Source organism: Paramacrobiotus metropolitanus, unplaced genomic scaffold (assembly GCF_019649055.1).
Source record: "Paramacrobiotus metropolitanus isolate TYO unplaced genomic scaffold, Prichtersi_v1.0 Parri_scaffold0000004, whole genome shotgun sequence".
NCBI classification, from domain to species: Eukaryota; Metazoa; Tardigrada; class Eutardigrada; order Parachela; family Macrobiotidae; genus Paramacrobiotus; species Paramacrobiotus metropolitanus.
Window position 1 is genome coordinate 1,902,458 of NW_026570224.1, and position 21,169 is coordinate 1,923,626.

Sequence of the window (21,169 nt, forward strand, 5' to 3'; positions counted from 1 at the left end):
GTACTGACCACGCCTCGATTTATCCTTAAAAACCCAGGAAAAATACGTTTTGAACGGTAAGCTTGTATGAATATAGGGATATAGCATGCTTGTCTCCTCAGTTTATTATTTTGTTTATTTATGGAAAATTGACAAAATGTGTCACAAAACAATCGTGGGTACTTTGAAATCTGACAGCATGTGCATTAGCTATGACTATGAGATTTTTAAAACTTTCACAAAAAATGCAAATTATTTTTGTACATTATACCACACCATGTAAAACAAGTTTATACCACTGCTATCAACCACAGGCGCACGGCATTATCTGCTACGAAGTTATCTATTTTTAAAAATTTATCGACGGTCTATAAATCTATCGCCGGGAGAAATACTGGTGAAGGTTTAGTGAATGAGTAGGTACACAAAATATTGTGTTCAAGCACTAAATAACTGACAAATTAGTCAACAGGAAATAATATTGAAATCTTATGACGGCTTATTAGAAATTTTGGCGCAAAGTAAAAATTAAAACCATTCATCTAATGCGCAATGGAGCTAACATTAGCAACACAAAGTATTAGCAACACAAAATACGAATGCAAATTTACAAAACTATTGGTGAGATTCTCGGTTGAATAAAGAAATAAAAAACTCGCAGATCTATTTGTAGCATTCGCGTTGTTTGTAATTCGGTCCGACGAAGAAGGAATGCTTGCGCAGCAGATACGGTATCGCCAGGACTCAGGAAATTTGATCCCTCAAAATCATGTGAAAGCCGACGGTATGACAACCGTACTGCTCGCTTCTTTCAAACCGACTATTTTCCGCGACGCTTTTTACGGGATGTAGCTTTCTCAGATTCCACAGACGAACGATACGATGCATCGCTGCTTGGCGTGTCGTCCCGTCCCTTCTTTTTACCTTTCCTGTTGAAATAACCAGTTTCAGTCCAACACGAACAAACCCAAGCAAGACATGATAAGGTTTTACCGGACACTGTATGACGATTTGGTTTTTGCATAATATCGAGCATTATCACGTGCGGCTAAATACTGATTCTCCATAGAAGTCGCTGACATTAAACAATCACCGAACACCCATTCGTCATAGCTAAAGAAAATAAAAAATGGCTTATAAGTTGGGAACACATAAAAATACAGCTGCATTCACTTACCATGCATTTTATTTACACTGTACATTGTAAGCTACAATTCGCAAACACTATTCACAACAGGTACTTACTGTATGTACGTATTTCCTCCGTGGGACAGCGAAATAAAAACTTACATACTCGTAACGTAAAGCTACACATTATATTTCCGTAGCGATGTCAACAGTGAATGCAAAACTGGCGCATTCATGACTTACCTGGACGAGGAATTATGGTAATGGATCTTGTAACACGGGACCACAGCCGGTGCTGTGCCATCATGCTTATCATAATTCCCTTTTCCCACCCCGATAATCCTTCCGGTATACCAATAGGGATCACACGCAGATCCCATGCATGTTACTGTTTTGACGTACACCTGTTCTTCTGCAAGTCGAAAATGCAGGTTAATTAAAAACTGTATCTGGAAGGATGTACCTTGCACAACGTATTTATACAACACGCCGAGCCGTTCCAGGATATTTTCAATGACGACAAAACCACACGCTACCGCATCGAACAGTTTCCTCTCCTTTAGTAACCTGATTTTCCTCTAACTGTAAGGACTTATTAATATTGCTACAGCGCTACTCATGATTATTTAAAAGAACATATTGTTAGCACAAATGAAATGATACAAAGATCTAGATGATCAAATACAGTAACTGTGGAAGAATTAAGTCAATGCCGGTACACGTTCAAGATGAACAGTTCATACACGTTAAATGTGGGTACTGTATATCGTAGGTGAAGATTGTAAACTACGGTTCACAAAAATTGATCTGAAGTGGGTACCGCCGTACCGGGGGCAAAAAATTCAGGAACGAAAGCAGTTTTTGCGAATCACGGTCACGTTAGGCTAATCCTGGGCAAAGCAGTAGTGCATGTTAGTGCAGCAATTATTATCTTTCACTTTACAGATTTGCAAGATATGCTGTATCAGTTACAATTATCGAGTTAGCAACTTAGCACTTACAATCGGCAGTAGCACCCATTCAAATTTAAAATGTACAAAAATTTTGGAGTTATTTACGTTTTGTGTCAGTAGTAAGCCTACAGTCATCCGTTATTTATTTGTTCGATAAAATGCTTTGCGCATACCGATAAATTACACTGCGCCATCGCTGCTTGTGCAAACAATTAGCAAGGTCAGAAAATTAAGAAATACAAAAATGTACTAATTGTTAGAAGTTGTTAAAAGATGCTTTATTCTTTCTGACATCAGTCTGGAAGTGTGACAATGTTACCATAGTATAATTATGCGTACTTTGAAAGTTTGTAAATTAAACCGCAAACGTTCAGCAAGTTCAAAGGACTCATTTTATCTTACGGCGAAGGCTTTTGTTAGATCATCGGTAAAAAAATAGAGTAATCAGTTACAGGTATAGTTCCATGGTACAGTACTGTGCCCGTCTCTCATTAATTTTATCATACAACTATACAAGTATAATACAATACATTCGTATAATACATTTTATCATTTAACTATAATGCATTCGTATTCATTGCTTGATCAATATGCTAATCAAACTTCTGCAGGAAAACAACGAAATGTATCTTGATCATTATTCTTGATCTTGATCATTATTAATCTTGATCATTGAAAGCCACATTGTTATATTGCATGGCAGTATCGGGACAGTTTTGAAATATTTTAATTAAACAATTAACGAAGTACTTGAACTATTCATTCTTTAGGGCAAAAGAGCGGCTCTGCGTAAGCGCTTACGGTATACTGCGGCACCAGTGTGCAGACTTACTTACCTTTCCTGAAACGAGGCTTTTCGCATGTGTGCGGTGCAGAGCCGGTGCCGCTCGTCGAAGGGATTTCCGAATGGGCTGGCGATGCCGGCTTTCTCTCTGTCGTTTCCCTTCCGCTATCATCCACGTTCTGACCACTTTTGCGACGACTGTCTGCATCTTCATCTGGAGACCTTTGGCTGGTATTACTCCGACTGCTGACAATGGACAACGATCGGCGAGGAATGGGATCGACAGGGTCTGAATCGCGCAGATCACTGCGTGATCTGGACTTCTCTCGGACAGAAACATTCTCAATGCGGGTTTCCCCTGCATTGCTATCCGTGTCCACGCTGGTTGCTTGTGCGTTGTTTTCCTGCATGTTTCTGTAAATTCAAGCCGGGATGTCTGCGATGCACAGATCAGTTAGCAAGATGAGGATTTCTTCCACTCGTACTGATAAGAGAAGATCGCTACCTACCCTATCAAACGTTTTTTATTTTCAGAAATGCGCGAGGAATTTGGATTTTACACAGCCGCACAGCTGCGCACTGTAGCGTACAGCGCCACTCCGTAAGCCGACAGTATTCTCGCTTCTGGTTAGATAATATCGCGTAATTGTCACACCAACTGGATGCTTGTGATGAAATTGCAGGATTTCCGCAAATGCATCTCGTCCGCGCCGCGCGCGCTCAGCTCTACATACACATATTGATCATCTCCACATCCATGGCATATTCTCCTCTGTGGATATTAAAGGCACCTGTGTTTCCAAATTTGCCAATAATGTAATTGCGGCCGTCGGATTGGATTATAGACAGGTTGGCTACATGATTGAAAGGGTGTTGCATTCAGCAAGCAATAAGGCTGCGCGCTGCCGCCGTATACCGGATGAAGAAACAGGATAACCCACCAAAACACTGCGCTGTCAGATCCCACCTGACGTCAAAGGTTATCGTGCGGAACTACACGGTATGCCCGATATATATCCGCAAATACGGTAATTTGAGTGGAAAGAAAAGAAAAGGTAAACGAGCGAGCGGTGGGATAGAGCACGACCATCCAGGCGGGAAAAACTGAAATATTCACAACAGACATCAGCAGGCTGCCGCCTGCTTGCTCGCTGTTTACGTCCCGTTGCCAGCATCATAACATGGTGGCTTACCGGCTAGTAGATAATATCGCGCATAGTTCAACGTGGCCATCCTGGTCATTTGGTTAAAGTAAGTACTCGTAAGTCGTACTGTACCAGAGTGTACCTACGCTCTAAATTATGTACAAGTATCTATACTGCTATAGTATGACATTAATCTGTCCACTGTATAGGTATTGATTTACTAGTACAATATATTGTTTTGTACTCGTATTGTAGTATGATGTACACGTACATTGTAGGTCTTGTCGGACAAGACATTACTGTGGCCCTGTGGATATTATTAAGTTTACCATCGAATTAAAAATGAAAATACTGGAATATTTTAGAACGAAACTACTGGAATATTTTAGAACGCATATCCAAATTATTGATGGTATTTTGATTTGGAATAATTGTTAGGCTTCACAAGATAAAATTAAGATTGGTAAGAATGACCGGAAAATACAAAAACTTCGTCAATAGAATAGTAATATAATATTACAAGTATCGGTCGCGCTAGCGCGCGACCAGTTGTGTTCGAGGTATGGAAGAATGAAAGAAATACAAAATATACTTCGTAGTGACATCGTACAGCAATAAAAAAAAGTTTGAAAAATATTCCAAGTATAAAACCCCAGCGAGGCCAGCTACGAAATTATTTTAAACATGTGGAAATGCGGACAGTTTTCAAGCTTTCCGGTTACACGCGACCAGTTTCATAAAAACTGTGAAAGCCTCCGTAATTTTTCTTTTTGTTTGCTTTTTCACGGTTCTTTTCACGTTTTTAATGTAACTTTAAGTTGCCGAACTAACGAACTGAAAACTTGAATTTTTTGGTACGACAGATAATGTTTAAACGGTAATGAAATGGATGGAGTGGGATCTTTTACACGACTCCCATAAAAAACCATTCAGCCGATATTTCAGCGCAGAATTAATGGAAAGTTGTGGGAAACAATTAACGGTTGCCGTTGCCCAAGGTGACCTCGCAGGCTGCTTCGTTAGCTACTAATAATTGTAAGATATTCAGCCGTTCAGTCGAGCTATTCAGCATTAATCAAAACAAAATAAATACATATCAATTCTGTTAGATTTCAAGGTTAGTGATACCCAAGCTACCGCCAGTATTATAGAGCAACGTACGTTAGTGAGTACTGAGTACCCAAGCTACCACCAGCTCGTATCACAGAGCCGCTACCAGAGGGAATACGGTAAACGGGCCACGGGCCGGCTTTTAGATATTTAGAATTAATTACATATAAATTAGACAATTTAGACCGTGAGCTAGATATTGAGGTACTCAGATTTCTAGATATTTTAAAATTTCGAAATTCTGGAGGCTCAAAAAATTAGAGGTAACGGCCCCGCTGCGCGGGGCCGAGTCGAAATATTTAGAAATATTTAGAAATTCTGGAAATGTTAAAGCTTTGGAGCCGACTTTGGAAAAATTTATAGTGATTTTGAGGTATTCGAACAGATTTAGAAACATCTTAAAGGTTTCAAGAATCTTTTTTAATAAATTATGTTTGATGGAATTGACAATTTTAAACAACTATAATTTAGGTTGCTAAGTTGCGAAACTTGTATATTTGCTCATTCGAGACGTTTCCAGAATTTACTGGAAATTTCTATGAACTTTAAACGCTAAGTACTGAAAGTTTGAAAGGTTTTTTGAAAACGTTCCGGAAACCAAAATTTTTTTTCCAAGCTGCAGGTAGGAAGCTTTGGAAGATGCTGGATTTTTTAAAACTATCAAAAGCCTCACAAACGGAATCTCGAATTAGGAGATATTTTCCAAAACTAACAACCTTTAAGTACTGAAAACCTTTAAGTACTAAAGCTTTAAAAAATTTTTTTAGACCTTCTCCTAAACGTAAGATTTTTTTAAAGATAAAGGTAGGAACGTTTTTGCGACGCTCTATTTTATAAAATTATCAACTTATCGAGCAAATCAATCTTGGTTTAGGAGATAATTTCCAAAAAATAAGGACGTAAGGATATATGAATCTATTGATATTGATATCCTACTCACTGATATAAATTTCGTTTGTTTAGGAATATGTCAACTGTAAGTAATATGCAAATGCACAACTTTTTCATGGTTCACTGGCGCTAAACAGTAAGAAAGCTATGTATCCACAATAGCGGCTCCGCCGGCACGATCCGCGACAACAGCAATCGATGGATTCTTTCTTGTACTTGTCCCAGTAGCGCGACAATAATAATAACTTACTGGTTTGCATTTTGCGCACATATATACAGATATTCAGATACACATACTGGTGGCTGGATGTGCAACAGTAAGACTGATGGTGAGTGACAATAAATAAGACACAGAACTAACGTAATTAAGTATGAGAATTTACTAAATACTCACACTTAATTACGTTAGTTCTATGTCTTACGTTTGTTTTATTTTTATGAGACGTGCGTGTGGCTAAATAAACGATTACTGGGGCTTTTTTTCAACAAACATTAAAAAAATTGAGAAAATTAATGGTTTGACCTAATCTTCTATCGCGCTTTTACTGTGCGAGAGGTTGCCAATCATCCAAGAACAAGTTTTATCAGTCATCCAAGGGTTTCCATGGAGGCGCAGGTATTATACGAGTATGTTATCTCTTTATTATTCTCCGTCGGAGCAAAATCTAACATAATTGTTTGCCCCATGCATTTACTACGGATGGTAATCACTAATCACCTACTTCGTACTCGGAATTAAAAGCACAGGCACTGCACGAAATAATCGAAAGCAGGAACATACAGCCATTCACATTTCACAATATGAAGAGCACGAAAACTTTGTGAACTTACACTTATATGGTATGAACTTGTATTTGTAGTCCTGCACTACTTTACAGTTACTTCCATACGAGTATACAAAATGTGAGTGGTAGCGGACAACTTTCTTCAGTTATTTCTCCTTAATCACATGCGATACCAGAACGTTTTGAGCAATCTATAAATAATTAATGCACAGTTAAGTTCGAGTATAACCCAGCGAACCGGCAACAGATAAACGTTATATAAAAATCTTGAACAAAAAGTCCAACAGTAACGCATCACGGAGAAATAGTGTTCGTGGAACAGCTTTGCATATCCTAGCGCAAAAATAACAAACAGAACACAAATGCGCAATAAAAATTTAATACTAACCAAAATCACGCAGATCAAATCTGCCTATCAAAAGAACACCAGCGAAATCAACTTTCACTAGCACTTGTAAGTAGCCGATTCCTAACAACAAAGAAACTCGCACTATCCGTCCAAATCCGCACCAATGCAAATGCCCAGTTAATATTTAATAATGTATTCAGTAGTAACAGGAATATCGATAAAGAACTCACAACCGCATCGAACTGTTCGTAATCTGCCTACTGTTTACTCCTACATTGACGTCCCATTAGTTGGCTTCACTCCAGTCCAGCTTAATTTGAAAGTCTCGCCATCTTCTTTAGGGGTTTTTCGAAGGGTTTCCAATAGTGAATCGGATAAAAAATGGGAATGATGCAAACTATCTTCCGGTTGCTTGGATTTGTCCTTCTCAAATGCCACAAACTTGATTTTCTTCAAATACTCCTCGTCTGCCTCCACGTACATTGCATCTCCCTCGTTGCAATCCACCAGAACGTGTTCGTCAATAAATCTAACACCATGTTGTTGTTAGAGCGCTGAGCAATTCACAATAAACTCCATGCAATAAAATAAACATAATCAGAAAAATATTCTTCTGCATTCCGTCCATGGTAAGGTTTCAAGTGTTCAATCCATCATTTTTCTCCAAGTGAAACGAGACCACTAAATATGGTATCAACTATTTACTTACCGCAAAATGCTGTTGTAAATAGCCAAGAGATCTTCTCCACAACTACCGATGAGTCGTTTGCCATCAAGGTTGTAGAACTTGACCATTAACTCTGGAAAAATATTACAACTAGTTTTGCACCAATTCCTGTTTACGACGCACTCGTTCCAAAGAAGTTGCCTATTCGATAAGCATTATATTTTATGTAAGTACATGTACAATACTCGCATATTCGTCTAACCGATTGCCCGAGTCAGATGGACAAAACCATAACTGTCCGTGTAAAAACTGTCTTTCTTCTTCGTTTTCTTGAGTTCCGAGTGCTGAGGTACTTCCATGCGTGTCAAGATCGTTGGAAGGAGCTTCGCAAAATTTTCATTCAAAGCCTGCACTTCAGCAAGGTGTGCATTTCTCCTACAATTCACAATTACAATAAGCAATTCGCCAAATTATCTGCGGTTAGTTTCAACTTACAACTCGGCGGTCATACCGTGGGGCACCTGCTCGATATGTTGCCGATATCGATTCAGAATACCCGCAACAGATTTCTCTGGTACAGTAATATGTTTCAACAATTTTCCATCAACGACCGTTGCGATGTAATTTTCCGCCATAGCTTGTAACAACTTCGGAGGCCATGTGATGCTCAGCACAGCGTTGTCCTGCAACCTTCTCTGCACAGCGGCTTCAGCATATGCCTGCTTACACAAGAAACTGTTTTGTTTTAATAATCACTGTCCTGAGTGTCAGCATTAATGTGGTATTCTTAAACGGTGCTAACAAAGCTTACGAAAAGTCGTGCTGATTCCACTAGCTTTTCACGCTTCTCTTGAGCTGATTTCTGCTGCTCTAAGCTATCATGCGTGACACCGACGGTGGACATTATACCGTGAATCAATCCTTCCTGAAATTTCGATTGTTTATTCGGTTGCTTGGGATTCGTCTTGTCGTAGTGGTATTTCAGCACAATATAATCTTGCTCCACTCGTGCTGTAGAAAATTTTTGACACATCGAAAAAGTCATACTAAAGATGCTTACACCGATCGCTGGACGCAATCTTAAATTTTTCTGTATAAATAGCAAAACTGATCGGTTAGGTAAATACCCGATCCATGTGCAATTATGCAGCTAAAAAATGAAATCAGATACGAAAACTTGACTCACGTCGTTTCACAGCAGGCTCTTCCGGAGTTCCCTCACTTTCCTCCTTTTCCGGCACTTGTTCAACAGGTTTGTCCAGCGGTGCTGAAGTGGGTACTGCGGGCGTTACCGATTCGCTGCCCAAACCATCTTCTTTCTTGACAGTCACTTCAGTCGGAGCCGCAGTAGACGCTGGTGGTAGCGCTGTTTCGGTCTTCGGTCGTCGGCCACGTTTCTTTTCTTCTGTCGAAAGGAAACTCAACAGTCAGTCACAACACACAGCCGTCCAAAGGATTACTGTCACAATAGTCAAACGACTTCCACTTACGCGGTTTTACTGGTGGAGTTCCCGGGATCTCTTTAGGCACACTAGTTTCTTGGCTCTTTTTCTTTTCCGTTGAAAGCGCTTTCGGTTTCAGGGCCGATTTAATTTTTTTTTCCTTAGGAACTTTTTTACCTTCGGCTTTCCTGCGAAATATCGATCGATACGGTTGACATAACGTATCATCTTTTGGAAACTTAGGACATACAGTTTAGCATCATATTCCGCGTTTTCGTCATCAACTTTTTTTCGGTTGTCGTCAGTCAAATCCATCATCGAATCCGCCATCATCCACTCATCATGGCTGAAATACAAGCAGCTTTTTTCCGTGTGAAAGTGAACATTATCCTAACAATGCTCAATAACAAGATCAATCGAGCTTGTTTCACCAACTGCAGATATCACTTACCGCGGTCCCCAACCAGGATAGTGAACAAAATATGAATAAATTTCAGTTTCCGGGTGCTCGGGATGCGGGCACTTTTCCCGTTTGCGCACCTTCGCTGCATGCCATCTTCCGCAATAAATGACATAAACATCAGCCCCTACAATTATCACACAGAAAGAATGTATTTTGAAGTTATTGAATTCTAGCAAAAACACGTTAGAAAACATTTTCGGAAAGTCGTTATTTAAATCGCTTTCAAGATAATAACAATAGTTAAGGTCTAAAGGATGAAGATTACTGAGCATAAATTACAATCAATAAAATTATAAAAGCATTAACTGGCACTCTGAGCTCTCAGCTCCCTAATCTTGTGTAACTGTACGTCACATGTAAAAACTGTTTTACACTGTGAATTCGGGGACACCGATGACCTATCAAGTACCGATCTGAAATTCTTTATAAAATTCATCGTCGAGATTCTTCGATGGATTGCGTTTGCTGGAGCCCTTGGACGCTCCCGAAGCTCCGGATCCAGAAGCAGCTTCTGCTCTTAGTGACTTTTCTTTATCCATTTCTATGGCAGGGCTCAAGTTGTGTCCAGATGACAGCTAATCAGCTATCAAAATCTGCAGACAACAATAACAGTAAGGAAACATTTACCTCCCAAAACAGTTTAATTCTAAATTCTAAAAACTGTTATTCGTTATAGTTAAAAAAGTGTTTATCTCTAGAGACATCCGGAAGAACTGTTTACTGAAAAGGATCAATTACTTCTGAAATCACATAACTGTTTTCGTTGGTCTATCAGCCTGAGTTCAAATTAAACAAGCTAATGATTAGCCGCTAATGCAAAAAAATCAAATAAATTTTAAAATATTAATTTTAATACCGCGGGAAACAATCCGGAACATATTAATTTTTGAGCTAGAATCTACCTACTCTAGATGCCACAGTGCAAGATCGGTTGTGCGGTCAGTCGGTCGGTTTGGTTGTTTGTTTTGGTGCCTTCTGTCGACCCGTTGCTAGACCGGCTTATTTATGGTGCACGGTATCGGTCGGTACTTCAAGCGGGCGGTCGGATCGGACGTTTGCTTTGAGATTGCTTCTGATGGCAAGGTATTTGCCAAGCCGTCGCTCTTTTTGTGAGTTCTCTGCACAACGTACTGAAGTATTTGAAGTGCAGTAGTATGTGCTGTAGTCTGTACGTAGTTGTACTGGTGGATATGGATATTAAGAGGCAGTCATTTTCTTTAGAAATAAACTTTATACGAGTACGAGAACAGGAGATCAATCGCTCTCCAGCTGCATCCTACGCTATTTTAATTTTAAAATAATCCTTGAATTTTTTCGGGATTTGTTGTAGTTTTGGAACGTCGAACATGCGGCTAGTGGGGGAATTGCACGCTCATTTTCCACTTTACGCCCAGCAGGCACAAAGCTGCAACAGTCTTATCGTTTCGTGGTGATTGTTAAAATCAGTTAATCCCACATCCTTCTGTTAATGGAAGATGGCATTCCCGCATCGTGCTAATTATGCACGTCCCGGTTTCAAGCCCGTTTTGATACGTTCTGATCCCGAGTTCGAGGGCATCAACGATGCACTGTTTGGAAAACCACGCGCCCAACCTATTATACCCGGTGCAAACGACAGAGCGTCGTCTCCGCCTTCGGAACAATCCCTGCCCTCCTCGCCTCCGAGGAAATTTCGTAAAAGTGACACGAAAAAGAGACGACATGGCCTGGTTGATGCTCAACAACCGAAACTTCTCAGCGAAAGATCTGAGATAAAGGTATTGATTTGTTCGCATGTCAACATGCAATAAATAATCCAGTTGCCAATAACGAATAATGGTTAATGATTCAGATTTTAGCCTTTGCGAAAAATTTTATGTTTGCGGCAGTCTGAAGATGCGATTGTTTTTTATTTTGTACCTTAAGTGCGTGTTTAGCTAGTAGATGCGTAACCGTAAAAATAGAAGGCATTCTAAAGTGCATCCGCATCAGGTGAATTTAAACCATCCGAAATTTGTAGTGTTAGCATTGTGGTCGCAATTCACAAATTCATTTTTTGGTGGCTGTTATCAGATAAATGCGGGCATTTGCTGATTTGAAAATTATTGGTGTTGTTTGGAAGCGTCTTAAATTGAAAATTCAAATGCATCCAGCTGTCAACATGATACAGCATTTTAGAATTTTGTGTCTGCTTATAATTATTTGAGAGGGACACCGTCCCATTACTGACCGCGAGTACTTCGGCTCTGCCTTCGTCTTGATGTTCAATGTGTAAAAATATGCTTTTATGAATGTTACCTCCTTGATGGTTTTGTCATTTTTTTCGGAAAAGGTGTTAGGTTTTGATTTTCTAGCCCAGCGACGAGAGAGATGAGGATGCCACCAGCATTAAAACAACATCGACAGTTGCATCTCGCGGCGGAGGAAAGAAGAAACGGAAACCTGCCCTCACCTACGATAATATCTCTGCGACTGTCCGCAAAGCCGTTCGTCCTCAAATACCGCATTCGAAACTACCGAAACCGGTTATAGACATGAAGAACGACCCGGAAATGTTGCGTTTTGAAGCGGAAATGGAGGCATTGAAGAATTACACTCTTAATGTTGAATACGAAGACGATTACTGGCGGGAAACAAGAATGAATGCCGAGCGCGATAGATCCGAAGAATATGCCAGAGCGGCGAGGGATTTAAATGATCATGCAGAACATCTCCGCTATCAAACGTATGTCTTACGTAATTACATTGTCTGTCAGGGAGATATTTCTAACCAAGATAGGGTGTTTTCATTTATTAGAAGAGTGCTGGTGCGACAGTAACAAGCTTATTTTATAATCTTCGTGAAAAATATGTATGGGGTTGTTTTTCTTGAATATTTATCTGCAGCCCTCTCATCAATTTGAACCAGTCGGAAATTTCCACACCACGGCGATCGCGAGTTGTGGTCCGGAAGATTAAGCCACGGGTAACCTTTGCATCTCCTTCTACGGAAATCGCTACTCCAACCAGGCCTCCTCGCCACAGTATCCAGCCAGCTCAGCCAAGCGGTGACAATCGGGTTTCCAGTCGTCTCACAATCAATACTACTCCCGGTGGCCCATTATCTTCTACCCCGATCAATTCCAATCTGAAGAATCGCCAGTTGGATATAACCGACATGTCACCCATCGTCAGTGCTTCTCGAGTAATGGGGAAATCGAGGAAAACTGTGGATGACGTTGTAGTGCCGCCGAATGTGGCTAAAGACATTGCGGAGGCTGCAGATGAAGATTGGGTTGATACTAGTAAAAGCAAATCCCCTGTAAAACCTGTTCAGCGCCGCCGGTCATCAAGAAAAAAAAGTGGTGTTGAAGTTAGCAACGATGCCGCCAAAACTGGCATTTCCCTTGTTCCTCGGGAAAACGATGCGACTAGCGTCGATGCGCAAGCGACCAGTCGTCTGCCTGAAAAGGATACAGTGGAACCGGTTATTGCCAGTGTGGCCAATGTTACCAATTCTCGAATCGGAAGGTTTAAAAAAGTAAGACTTTCGACATTATTATCCGTTGGTGAGGCAACAAGAAGAGCTCGTTATAACTATTTGCAGCCAACTACTCCATCCATATCGACCCGGCGAAATGCGGAAGACTCAGAAATTGTGGAGGTAAGATACAGCATGCCGGTTCGTCGCGGAAGGAACGAAGCCATCCATGTAGCTAGTCCATCTATATCCACTCAGCGCGATGCGGAAGGATCACGCACCGTGGAAGCTCGATTTAGCATGCCTGTTCGTCGCAGAAAAAACGAAGTTAATGTATGTGTGATAGTGATTGTGCCTATGAGAGTTAGTTTATTCTAACAAAGGAGTGACTCTTACAGGATTCCAAAGATGACTCTGCGCGACCAAATGAAACTACTACCTCCAAAAGGGCATCGGAGCGTACTGAATTTGGTACTGTGGTTGTGGCTACGGCGTCCAGTATATTTCCTATTCGCCACACAAGAGCGGTGAGCTTCGCATATTTTTGGTTGTGCTATGTGGAAAACCTGGATATTTTTGTTTTCTAACATCTGTTTGTTTGCTAGTCAACTTCTGGGAGAATTTCTCGAAACACAACCGCTCACACTCCGGCACCAGGTCATGTGGCTCCTGGTAAGTTGGACCTTTTGCATGACTGACAAGAATACGTTGAATCTCGAGTTGACGATTTTTGCATCGTAGCTGGGGTCACACCGGCATCTAGTGTCCACTCGAATGTATCCGGCATTCAGTACAATATTCAGCGTGAATCCCTTTTTCCATCCTTTTTCTCGCCAGCTGTAGTGCGCTTAAGTGAAAAAGCGCGTGACTCGCTCACCCAAAGCCGTAATAACATTTCCCGAGCATCCGTGCGGAGATCCGTTGTCCAGGGCACTCACAAAAGCCCACTTAATCTCCTGCTGGAGATTGCCACTCCTAATCGGATTATAAATACTGATCACCTCCTGGAAGGCGAAGGTTTCACAGATTTAACCAAAATTGGGGAGGGATCGTTTGCAGATGTATACAGCGCCTTCCGGAATGGCGAGGAGGTGGTCCTGAAGATTGTTCCCGTGGATGGAAAGTATGCCGATGGCCAGGCGCAAACATCTCTTGATGACATCTTGTCGGAAAGTATTATATCCATTGAGTTGACCAAGTTGTTGGTCGATGGAACGGAAATGTCGCTGGCTCCAGTATTTGCCAAGACTCATTTTATTAAGGTGAGACTATTAAATTTTACTAGATGGTTTCGAGTTTCGGTGCCCATCAGGTCAAAATTGTTACTAGTAGATAGTAATAATATTACTACTTTCGAATGCTTTAGCTTTATCGCAGATTAAGGTGGTACTTACTGTTTAATGATAGTTGTGCTCGACTTATTACATATTTTAATGTCACATACTACATACGTATTTTTTCATTGATTCGTGTTTTGTCCGGTTTAAATGAGCGTAGTCAGTGTGGTCGTGTTACTGGTAGGGTTTTCAGAATTTTCGTATAATTACCCGCAAGTTGCTGCTGTGTGCTAGGTGGCCGAAGGATTGTATCCGGATGAATTTTGCGATCGCCACGATTCGTTTGCTCGCAATAATCCAGATGACTGCTTGAATCAGCATCCGTTAGCATACGAACGGGACCAGCGGTTTGTGATAATTGGACTAAAGAACGGTGGACAAGACCTTGAAAACTTTCCGTTAGCAGACTATCTGCAGGCCCGCAGCGTATTTCAGCAAGTCGCTTTGGGTCTGGCCATCGCCGAAGATGCTGCAGAATTTGAGCACAGGGATTTACACATCAGCAATATTCTCGTTCGCTTAACGACTGAAGACCACATTCCATTTCGATGGTAACTTTTCGTTCTTTATGTTTTTTTATCAGTTTATTGTTGCGCGAATTTGAATATAATGTAGAATACATTTTGTCAAGCTCGAATATTTATAGAAGAGGTATGTTGTGATGTTGATTCCCTTTTAAAGTTACTGAAATTTGTTTTGTTACAACGACACTTTGTTGTTGCAGGAAGGAACAACATTACAATGTCCCGACTCACGGACTTCAAGTGACCATAATCGACTGCACACTGTCGCGCATTCGCCAAAATCAGCGCATCATTTTCAAGGATTTGTCCAGTGAGAAGCAAATCTTTGATGGCGAAGGCGACATACAGTATGACGTGTATCGGGCAATGCGTGATGAGAACGACAACGATTGGAGTACATTCCAGCCTCACACAAATGTTCTTTGGCTAAAATATCTGCAGAAGAAACTTGTGAAGGAAAAAACCATTAGTCGCGGTAACAAAGAGTCTCAGAGTGCTAAAAGAGAACTGGAGAGATTAGGTCCGAAATGGAAATGTCCGTCGGCAGGTGAACTCGTGAAGAGCACAAAGATGTTCAGTGATCTCTTGGCAGTTTGAATGTTGCGGTCACAGTGTAAAGGTCAGGGTGTGTTTCAAATTTGAAGCAATATAAGAAGTCTACTTTTTTGTTTTCGTATTTTTATGTTATTTGCTTTTGCAGGATGAATCTCAGGAATTTGATTCTCGTTTGTGTTTGCTGCCTTTCTGTAGTTCACCGATCGTGTTGTTGTCTTCGGTTGAAAGTAAAACGAATTGTGTGATTTTCAATAAGAAGCCACCGATGAAGAAACCACCGGCTTTTCTTACCTGTACGGTTGGTACTTTGTAGCATTGTTTCTGCTGCAAGCACCGGTACAAAGATTGCGTCAAGCACAACCTGTTGCATGGTTCTCCTGGATTTATGTTGGAACGTGTTAACTTTTTTTGTTTCCGTGGGCATGTAGAAATCCGTTATCAAAGTGTTGGTTCGGACATGAGCCATTAGTATTAACGTCTTTATTTTTGGCATTAAAACCAATTTTGGGATTTCTCTGGATGATCGTTGCTGAAGGATATGAGCCAGAATGCGTACATTGACCACACGTGTACCTACCTCTTTCAAAACTTGCAGTCAGTTCACTGATTCTACGCAGTAAAGTGCTTCCTACAGTTCTTCCTCCATTCAAATATACGTACTTGTGCTGCACAGCAGACTGAGCAGAGTAAATCTCGTACTTTTATGTTTTATTAATACAAACCGAAAACAAACAAATATTAATTTTTAGAATAAAACAAATTTTCGAAGGTTAGTAATAGCATATCTAATAGATTTACAGTAGATTTATTAATAATTTTGCTGATTTAGTTTATTACGGTACTGTAGTAGATTTGGTAATACAGTACATAGTTTCATTTATACTTCACAGATACTTCACAGAAGTACAGATATTCGAGCAGACTTCATTCAACGTTGCACATGTACATTACTCATACCAAAAGTTGTGCTTGTGCATATACCCCTGGCGTGCTCTGAAACAATTCTTGCAGTCCTGAGTTATGCAATTTTTTCGAATTATTGTATCGTTTGTTTATATTGTTCTGACTTACTGCAATTTTTGTAGTTCCGAGTTTTGCAGTTTGTTCAAATAATTGTATTGTTTGATAATCGGTACTCATACTCATCGGTACTCATTTGGAGAACTGTTTCCGCGCCATAGATCGCTGTCAGTGGTTGTCTGTCACATTAGTCCGGTTCAAAATAGACCGAAAATTTAGTAAATCCTGGCAATTGTGAGAATTCTGCAAAAGCTGAGTAACGCACGAGATAAGATAAGCGCTCATAACTGGTCCATATTGCGATGAGGTGTCTTTTGCACGTTTGTATCCACGCCCCAAATATTCGTAAATGTTGCTCTAGAAAAAGCTACTCGAGAGTAGAATATTCGAGCGTCAAAGTCGCCAATTTGGATATTTCTCATGCAGACTCGTGTGCACACATTTTAATGCTTACATTTCACTGCGATATTTCGTAATCGTACACCTCAATAATTATGCATTAATAAGCACTCTAACGCCTATCGGATATCGTCGACATTGCTACGTGAACACTCTTAATAACTAATTAATAACATTATAATTAGTGTTAATTGCTCATCCAAACACATTCTGGTAGCGTAAACCAGAAAGTGCGCGTAGGGCGCATAAGTCTCTAAATAACTTAAAAGTTACCACGACGTGTTAAAATGTCTAATTAAAATTAATTAATTAATAACGGGTTTATTAGAATTTAAAATTTTGCGGATAAATGGTGTACACTGTATAGAGTATTGATTAATTCGCTGACCGGCTGGCGTTTATTAACTTGCAACTGCAGCGTTAATTAACTGTTTTAAATTAATCGTTAATTATAGGAACTTTTTAATTTTTTAATTAATTTGAAGCACTGAATTCGGTAGGCAACACATATATAGGCAACAGTAAAGTGCAAACTGCAAAGTAAAGTTACAGACTGGAATGAAAGCACACCATAAAGCAAAATGTCGCACGGTTTTGCGCTCCCAAAATTGCCCGCTCGATGCAGATATATCATATGTGATGCATCATTGCCGTGCAGTTATTTGATGTTTGTTAAGGTTCAAAGTTCGATTTTTTTAAGCGTGTGTCACAGATTTCCTTCGCTGATATCTTCATAACTGAATTTTGAGCCTAACTATTATCACTCTTGCTTCTTCTTCGTTTGGAATGACCGTTGTGCTTGGCAAGGACTGGGGGACCAGCTGGATTTGCAATTAATGTTGGATGTCCGATGGCTTCGGTTGGAGGAGACTGCGTTGCGACATACAATGGTAAAATGACGGAAAGCTTGGAAAGGATTGTTTTTGCTGATGAGTCGCTTTCGGACGATAACAAGCGCCATGTTGAGCCATTCTTGCGAGGCCACTTCGATCCGCAAGAATACTCTCGTGAAGTACTGCATAATTCCTCTGTATCCTTGGCCGAGCACCTTTCTACGATCGACAGTACAATATCCATCCTCGACAGCAGTCTGAAAGGGCGCGTGGTCGACGATCACGAAGCGCTGACCAGCAACATTGTGGCACTGGACGGACTGGAAGCGTCGCTCATCGATCTGGAAGCAGCTACCAGTGCGATTTTGGAAAGCACTGGCCACAGCCTGACGTCCTTCAGGAAACTGTATGATAACTATTCCGCCCGTTTGGTGGAATGTGAGCGTACCAAGAGTGCGCTGGATTTATTGCGAAAAGTCAGCAAAGTGACGGCGACAGCGCAGACACTGCGTGCATCTCTCGCCAGTGATCGTTTGGAGTTCTCCAAAGCAGCTGTCGCGGTTCACGATCTTGGAGGAGTTTGTGATGATCCAGAACTGCGCAACGTCGTAGCGCTGAATGAAGACCTGCCGTTCGTGGAAAATATTGTGAGAAATCTCCCGGTGATGTTGACACACAGCCTCTCCGAAGGACTGGAAAAACAGGATTTGTCGTTGATTGCGGAGATTGTCGATGCATCGCTTTTGCTTAAGCTGTCTGCACAGCTGCTGGAAGGTGAGATTTCAGTAATTACTGTTACTGACACGTCAGTACAGTTTTTCATTTGCCGCTTTTTTACTATTTTGGTGCATAGTATCGAAACCAGAGTTTCCACTGTCCAGAACCTGCACCTGATGATATTAGTTGCCATTTCATAATAGATTAAACGTGATTTGGATTACTATATTCGCACATAGCGAAAGTTGACAGGCGCAAATTTTAATATGATTCAAACGATAATTTGAATAATCGCGTTGGTGGCAGCTGGAGTTCGAAATGCGTAAAAATTGTTTGTTGGCGTAGTCCGCATTTTTATGATTTTCAGAGTTGACACAAAAGTTATTGGATGGTTTCCGTACCCAGATTGAGGAAGGATTAAACATTCATCTTTTGGCGAAATCCGATGCGGGGAAGAACACGGGGAAAGTTCCGGGGCGTACCACTCTTCCTTCGGTGCAAACATCGCCCGCGCTGCGCACGGCATTCTGGTCGCGCATGGATGCCATTTTCAGTCTTATATGTCAGAATCAAATTAAAATTGAACTGCTGGAATCGGTGTACATACGTCGTTTTGACGAGTACGTGTTGTATGTGGTGGATGCTCCGGATGTCGAAGAAGGCCGAATTAGTGAGGGTTTTTTCGTTGCCGCGTTGGATATTCTGAAAGCCAGTCTGATGCGATGCGGAAAAGAGTCTTCGTTTTTACAGCAGACACTGGAGAACGAATATCCGCGTCTCCTGAAAATGACAAAAGAATGTCTAGGCCGTTTAAGAAATGCCAGTTTGTTTTTGGATTTTTCTCTGGACAACCGATCCAGCGCTACATGGCTGTTTCGGAGTGCTGTCGAATCGTTTCAAGAGTTATTCATTTCTCGCTCGCTTTCAAGACTGCTGGATCCGGTAAATGTTGGTTTTGCTGATTCGAATGTTTGCCCCTCATCGGATGACGTGGAAAGCTTGGTACGGGCCATCACCAATGAAATAGTCATTTGTCCATCTGATGAAATTTTGGGAATTTTGATTTGTAACAATGTGGGCAAGGCTTTGCGGACGACGTACATCAAGTTGGATGAGATGGTTGCGAGTGGTGGTGAAGCAACGCAAATAATTGGGGGTTTAACCGTGAAGCAGAATCGCAATTTTCAGATTGTTAACATTTCCATTTATTTGAAAGAACGCTTACAACAACTTCTCGACACAACGTCGGTGGCTCTTCCGGTCAGCGGTAAGACCGCCATCGTGGACGTACTGACAACCTACGAAGTACCGGTGAAGAGTGTTTTGGGACCTCTAATGAACTCCATATTGGATTCGGTTGAAGCTATATTGTTGACAATGCATCAGGAAGACTTTTCACTAGGTGAAGGGGAGGTTGACTCAAATGAAATGCTGGACTCGCCATGTTCCTTGTACATGCGGGAACTGCAGGTTGGTTTATCTAGCGGAATTCTTATCTAGCGCATAATAGCCTTGGTGCTTAGTGTTCGATTACTCCACTTTTGGACCGCTTAATACTGCATCAAATTTGTGTAGAATGCCGATGAGCAAGATAAGCTGTTAGCTTGAATACTTATCGAAAAATGCGCAGATTTGTGAATTTGAGATTCTTCTGCGATAGTAACGCTTCGTATGGTTGCAATAAAACTGAAATGTTTTCAGGATTTCTTGCATCGAATCCAGCAAGTGTTTTTCGCTCCGTTAGACTCCAACAAACCGATCATGCGCTCATTCATTGTTGCGTTCGCTCAGCGCTGTTTGAAACTGTTCGTGCGTCATATCAGCTTAATCCGTCCGGTTGGCAAACAGGGTCGTTTGAAGTTGGCCACGGACTGCGCCCAGCTGGAAGCCGCTCTGGCCCCATTGAATCTCCATCATTCCGAGTACGGAAATGCCCTGCAGATCCTCAAGGCTATGCGCCCACTACTCTTCCAGACGCCAGCCCAAATTGCGCACAGTCCATACTTGGGAACAGTTATTCCCTACAGTACAGTGCTGCATCATCTGTTTTCCCGAGCTCCGGTGGAGTTGCAGTCACCTTTTCAAGCTTCAGGATGGTCCGTCAGTAGGTACTGTAGATATCTCGATGAACATCCAAGGGAAATGGAACGATTGATGATAATTAAAGCCAGTTTAGATAATTACGCAAATACCGTGAGAAGCCGGGGTGAGACACATTATGCGGTGATTTATCCGCTTATGCGTGAAATGCTCGGTAAAGCTTTGGAAATAACACACTCAGATTCTTAAATATTTGTTGTTTACTTTATATATTTTGGTTTGCTTTTTGTATGCCTTTTTATAATTTGTTGTTTTTCACTTCTCGTCATGGCTGAAAATGAAAGGAGTCGACTGAAATGTATTGTTTTCAAGACATTCTTGCCGAAAACATGATGTTCGGCTGCTCGGTTTTAAAAATTATATAAATTATGATACATAGTTATTTATCATATTAAAAATTTCATCAATTAAAACGCTCGGTGGATACTATGGTCTTATGGAAATTCCACTGAGTGAGTCAGTATTTCAGTTACAAAATTAATTTACAGTTTTAAGTACACTTGCGAAATCTTTGGCAGTTTGCAAACAATCCGATTTCTCGTATATTGT

At 41.0% G+C, this 21,169-nt stretch overlaps 4 protein-coding genes across 9 annotated transcripts; 2 read left to right on the top strand and 2 right to left on the bottom strand.

The window, feature by feature from the left end:
- Positions 1-275: 275 nt before the first annotated feature.
- Positions 276-4,150, bottom strand: LOC129602590 (uncharacterized). 3 transcript variants are annotated; one of them, XM_055501652.1, is made up of 6 exons: positions 3,636-4,150; positions 3,354-3,570; positions 2,897-3,280; positions 1,351-1,519; positions 973-1,092; positions 276-908 (listed from the first exon to the last, which is right to left on the bottom strand). In XM_055501652.1, the coding sequence occupies exons 3-6, from the start codon at positions 3,252-3,254 to the stop codon at positions 800-802; spliced, it is 756 nt and encodes a 251-aa protein (XP_055357627.1). In that variant the 5' UTR covers positions 3,255-3,280; positions 3,354-3,570; positions 3,636-4,150; the 3' UTR covers positions 276-799. The 3 variants fall into 3 exon arrangements, with proteins under 3 accessions (XP_055357627.1, XP_055357625.1, XP_055357626.1); XM_055501650.1 differs by having other exon boundaries at positions 3,354-4,150; XM_055501651.1 differs by having other exon boundaries at positions 277-908; positions 2,897-3,258; positions 3,354-4,150.
- Positions 4,151-7,138: 2,988 nt separating this feature from the next.
- Positions 7,139-10,571, bottom strand: LOC129602626 (nuA4 complex subunit EAF3 homolog). 4 transcript variants are annotated; one of them, XM_055501700.1, is made up of 11 exons: positions 10,435-10,571; positions 10,106-10,289; positions 9,685-9,820; positions 9,484-9,579; positions 9,282-9,421; positions 8,978-9,196; positions 8,603-8,802; positions 8,287-8,510; positions 8,054-8,226; positions 7,834-7,924; positions 7,139-7,653 (listed from the first exon to the last, which is right to left on the bottom strand). In XM_055501700.1, exons 2-11 carry the CDS (start codon positions 10,233-10,235, stop codon positions 7,395-7,397), a joined length of 1,668 nt encoding a protein of 555 aa, XP_055357675.1. In that variant the 5' UTR covers positions 10,236-10,289; positions 10,435-10,571; the 3' UTR covers positions 7,139-7,394. The 4 variants fall into 4 exon arrangements, with proteins under 4 accessions (XP_055357675.1, XP_055357677.1, XP_055357674.1 ...); XM_055501702.1 differs by having other exon boundaries at positions 10,553-10,570; XM_055501699.1 differs by having other exon boundaries at positions 10,452-10,570.
- Positions 10,572-10,886: 315 nt separating this feature from the next.
- Positions 10,887-16,037, top strand: LOC129602607 (uncharacterized). Its single transcript, XM_055501679.1, has 10 exons — positions 10,887-11,453; positions 12,030-12,400; positions 12,562-13,195; positions 13,262-13,468; positions 13,534-13,662; positions 13,741-13,807; positions 13,877-14,397; positions 14,707-15,023; positions 15,197-15,615; positions 15,697-16,037. The coding sequence occupies exons 1-9, from the start codon at positions 11,172-11,174 to the stop codon at positions 15,591-15,593; spliced, it is 2,925 nt and encodes a 974-aa protein (XP_055357654.1). The 5' UTR covers positions 10,887-11,171; the 3' UTR covers positions 15,594-15,615; positions 15,697-16,037.
- A 1,508-nt stretch (positions 16,038-17,545) lies between these two features.
- Positions 17,546-20,994, top strand: LOC129600065 (conserved oligomeric Golgi complex subunit 5-like). Its single transcript, XM_055498459.1, has 3 exons — positions 17,546-18,577; positions 18,888-19,990; positions 20,222-20,994. Exons 1-3 carry the CDS (start codon positions 17,821-17,823, stop codon positions 20,807-20,809), a joined length of 2,448 nt encoding a protein of 815 aa, XP_055354434.1. The 5' UTR covers positions 17,546-17,820; the 3' UTR covers positions 20,810-20,994.
- Positions 20,995-21,169: the final 175 nt, after the last annotated feature.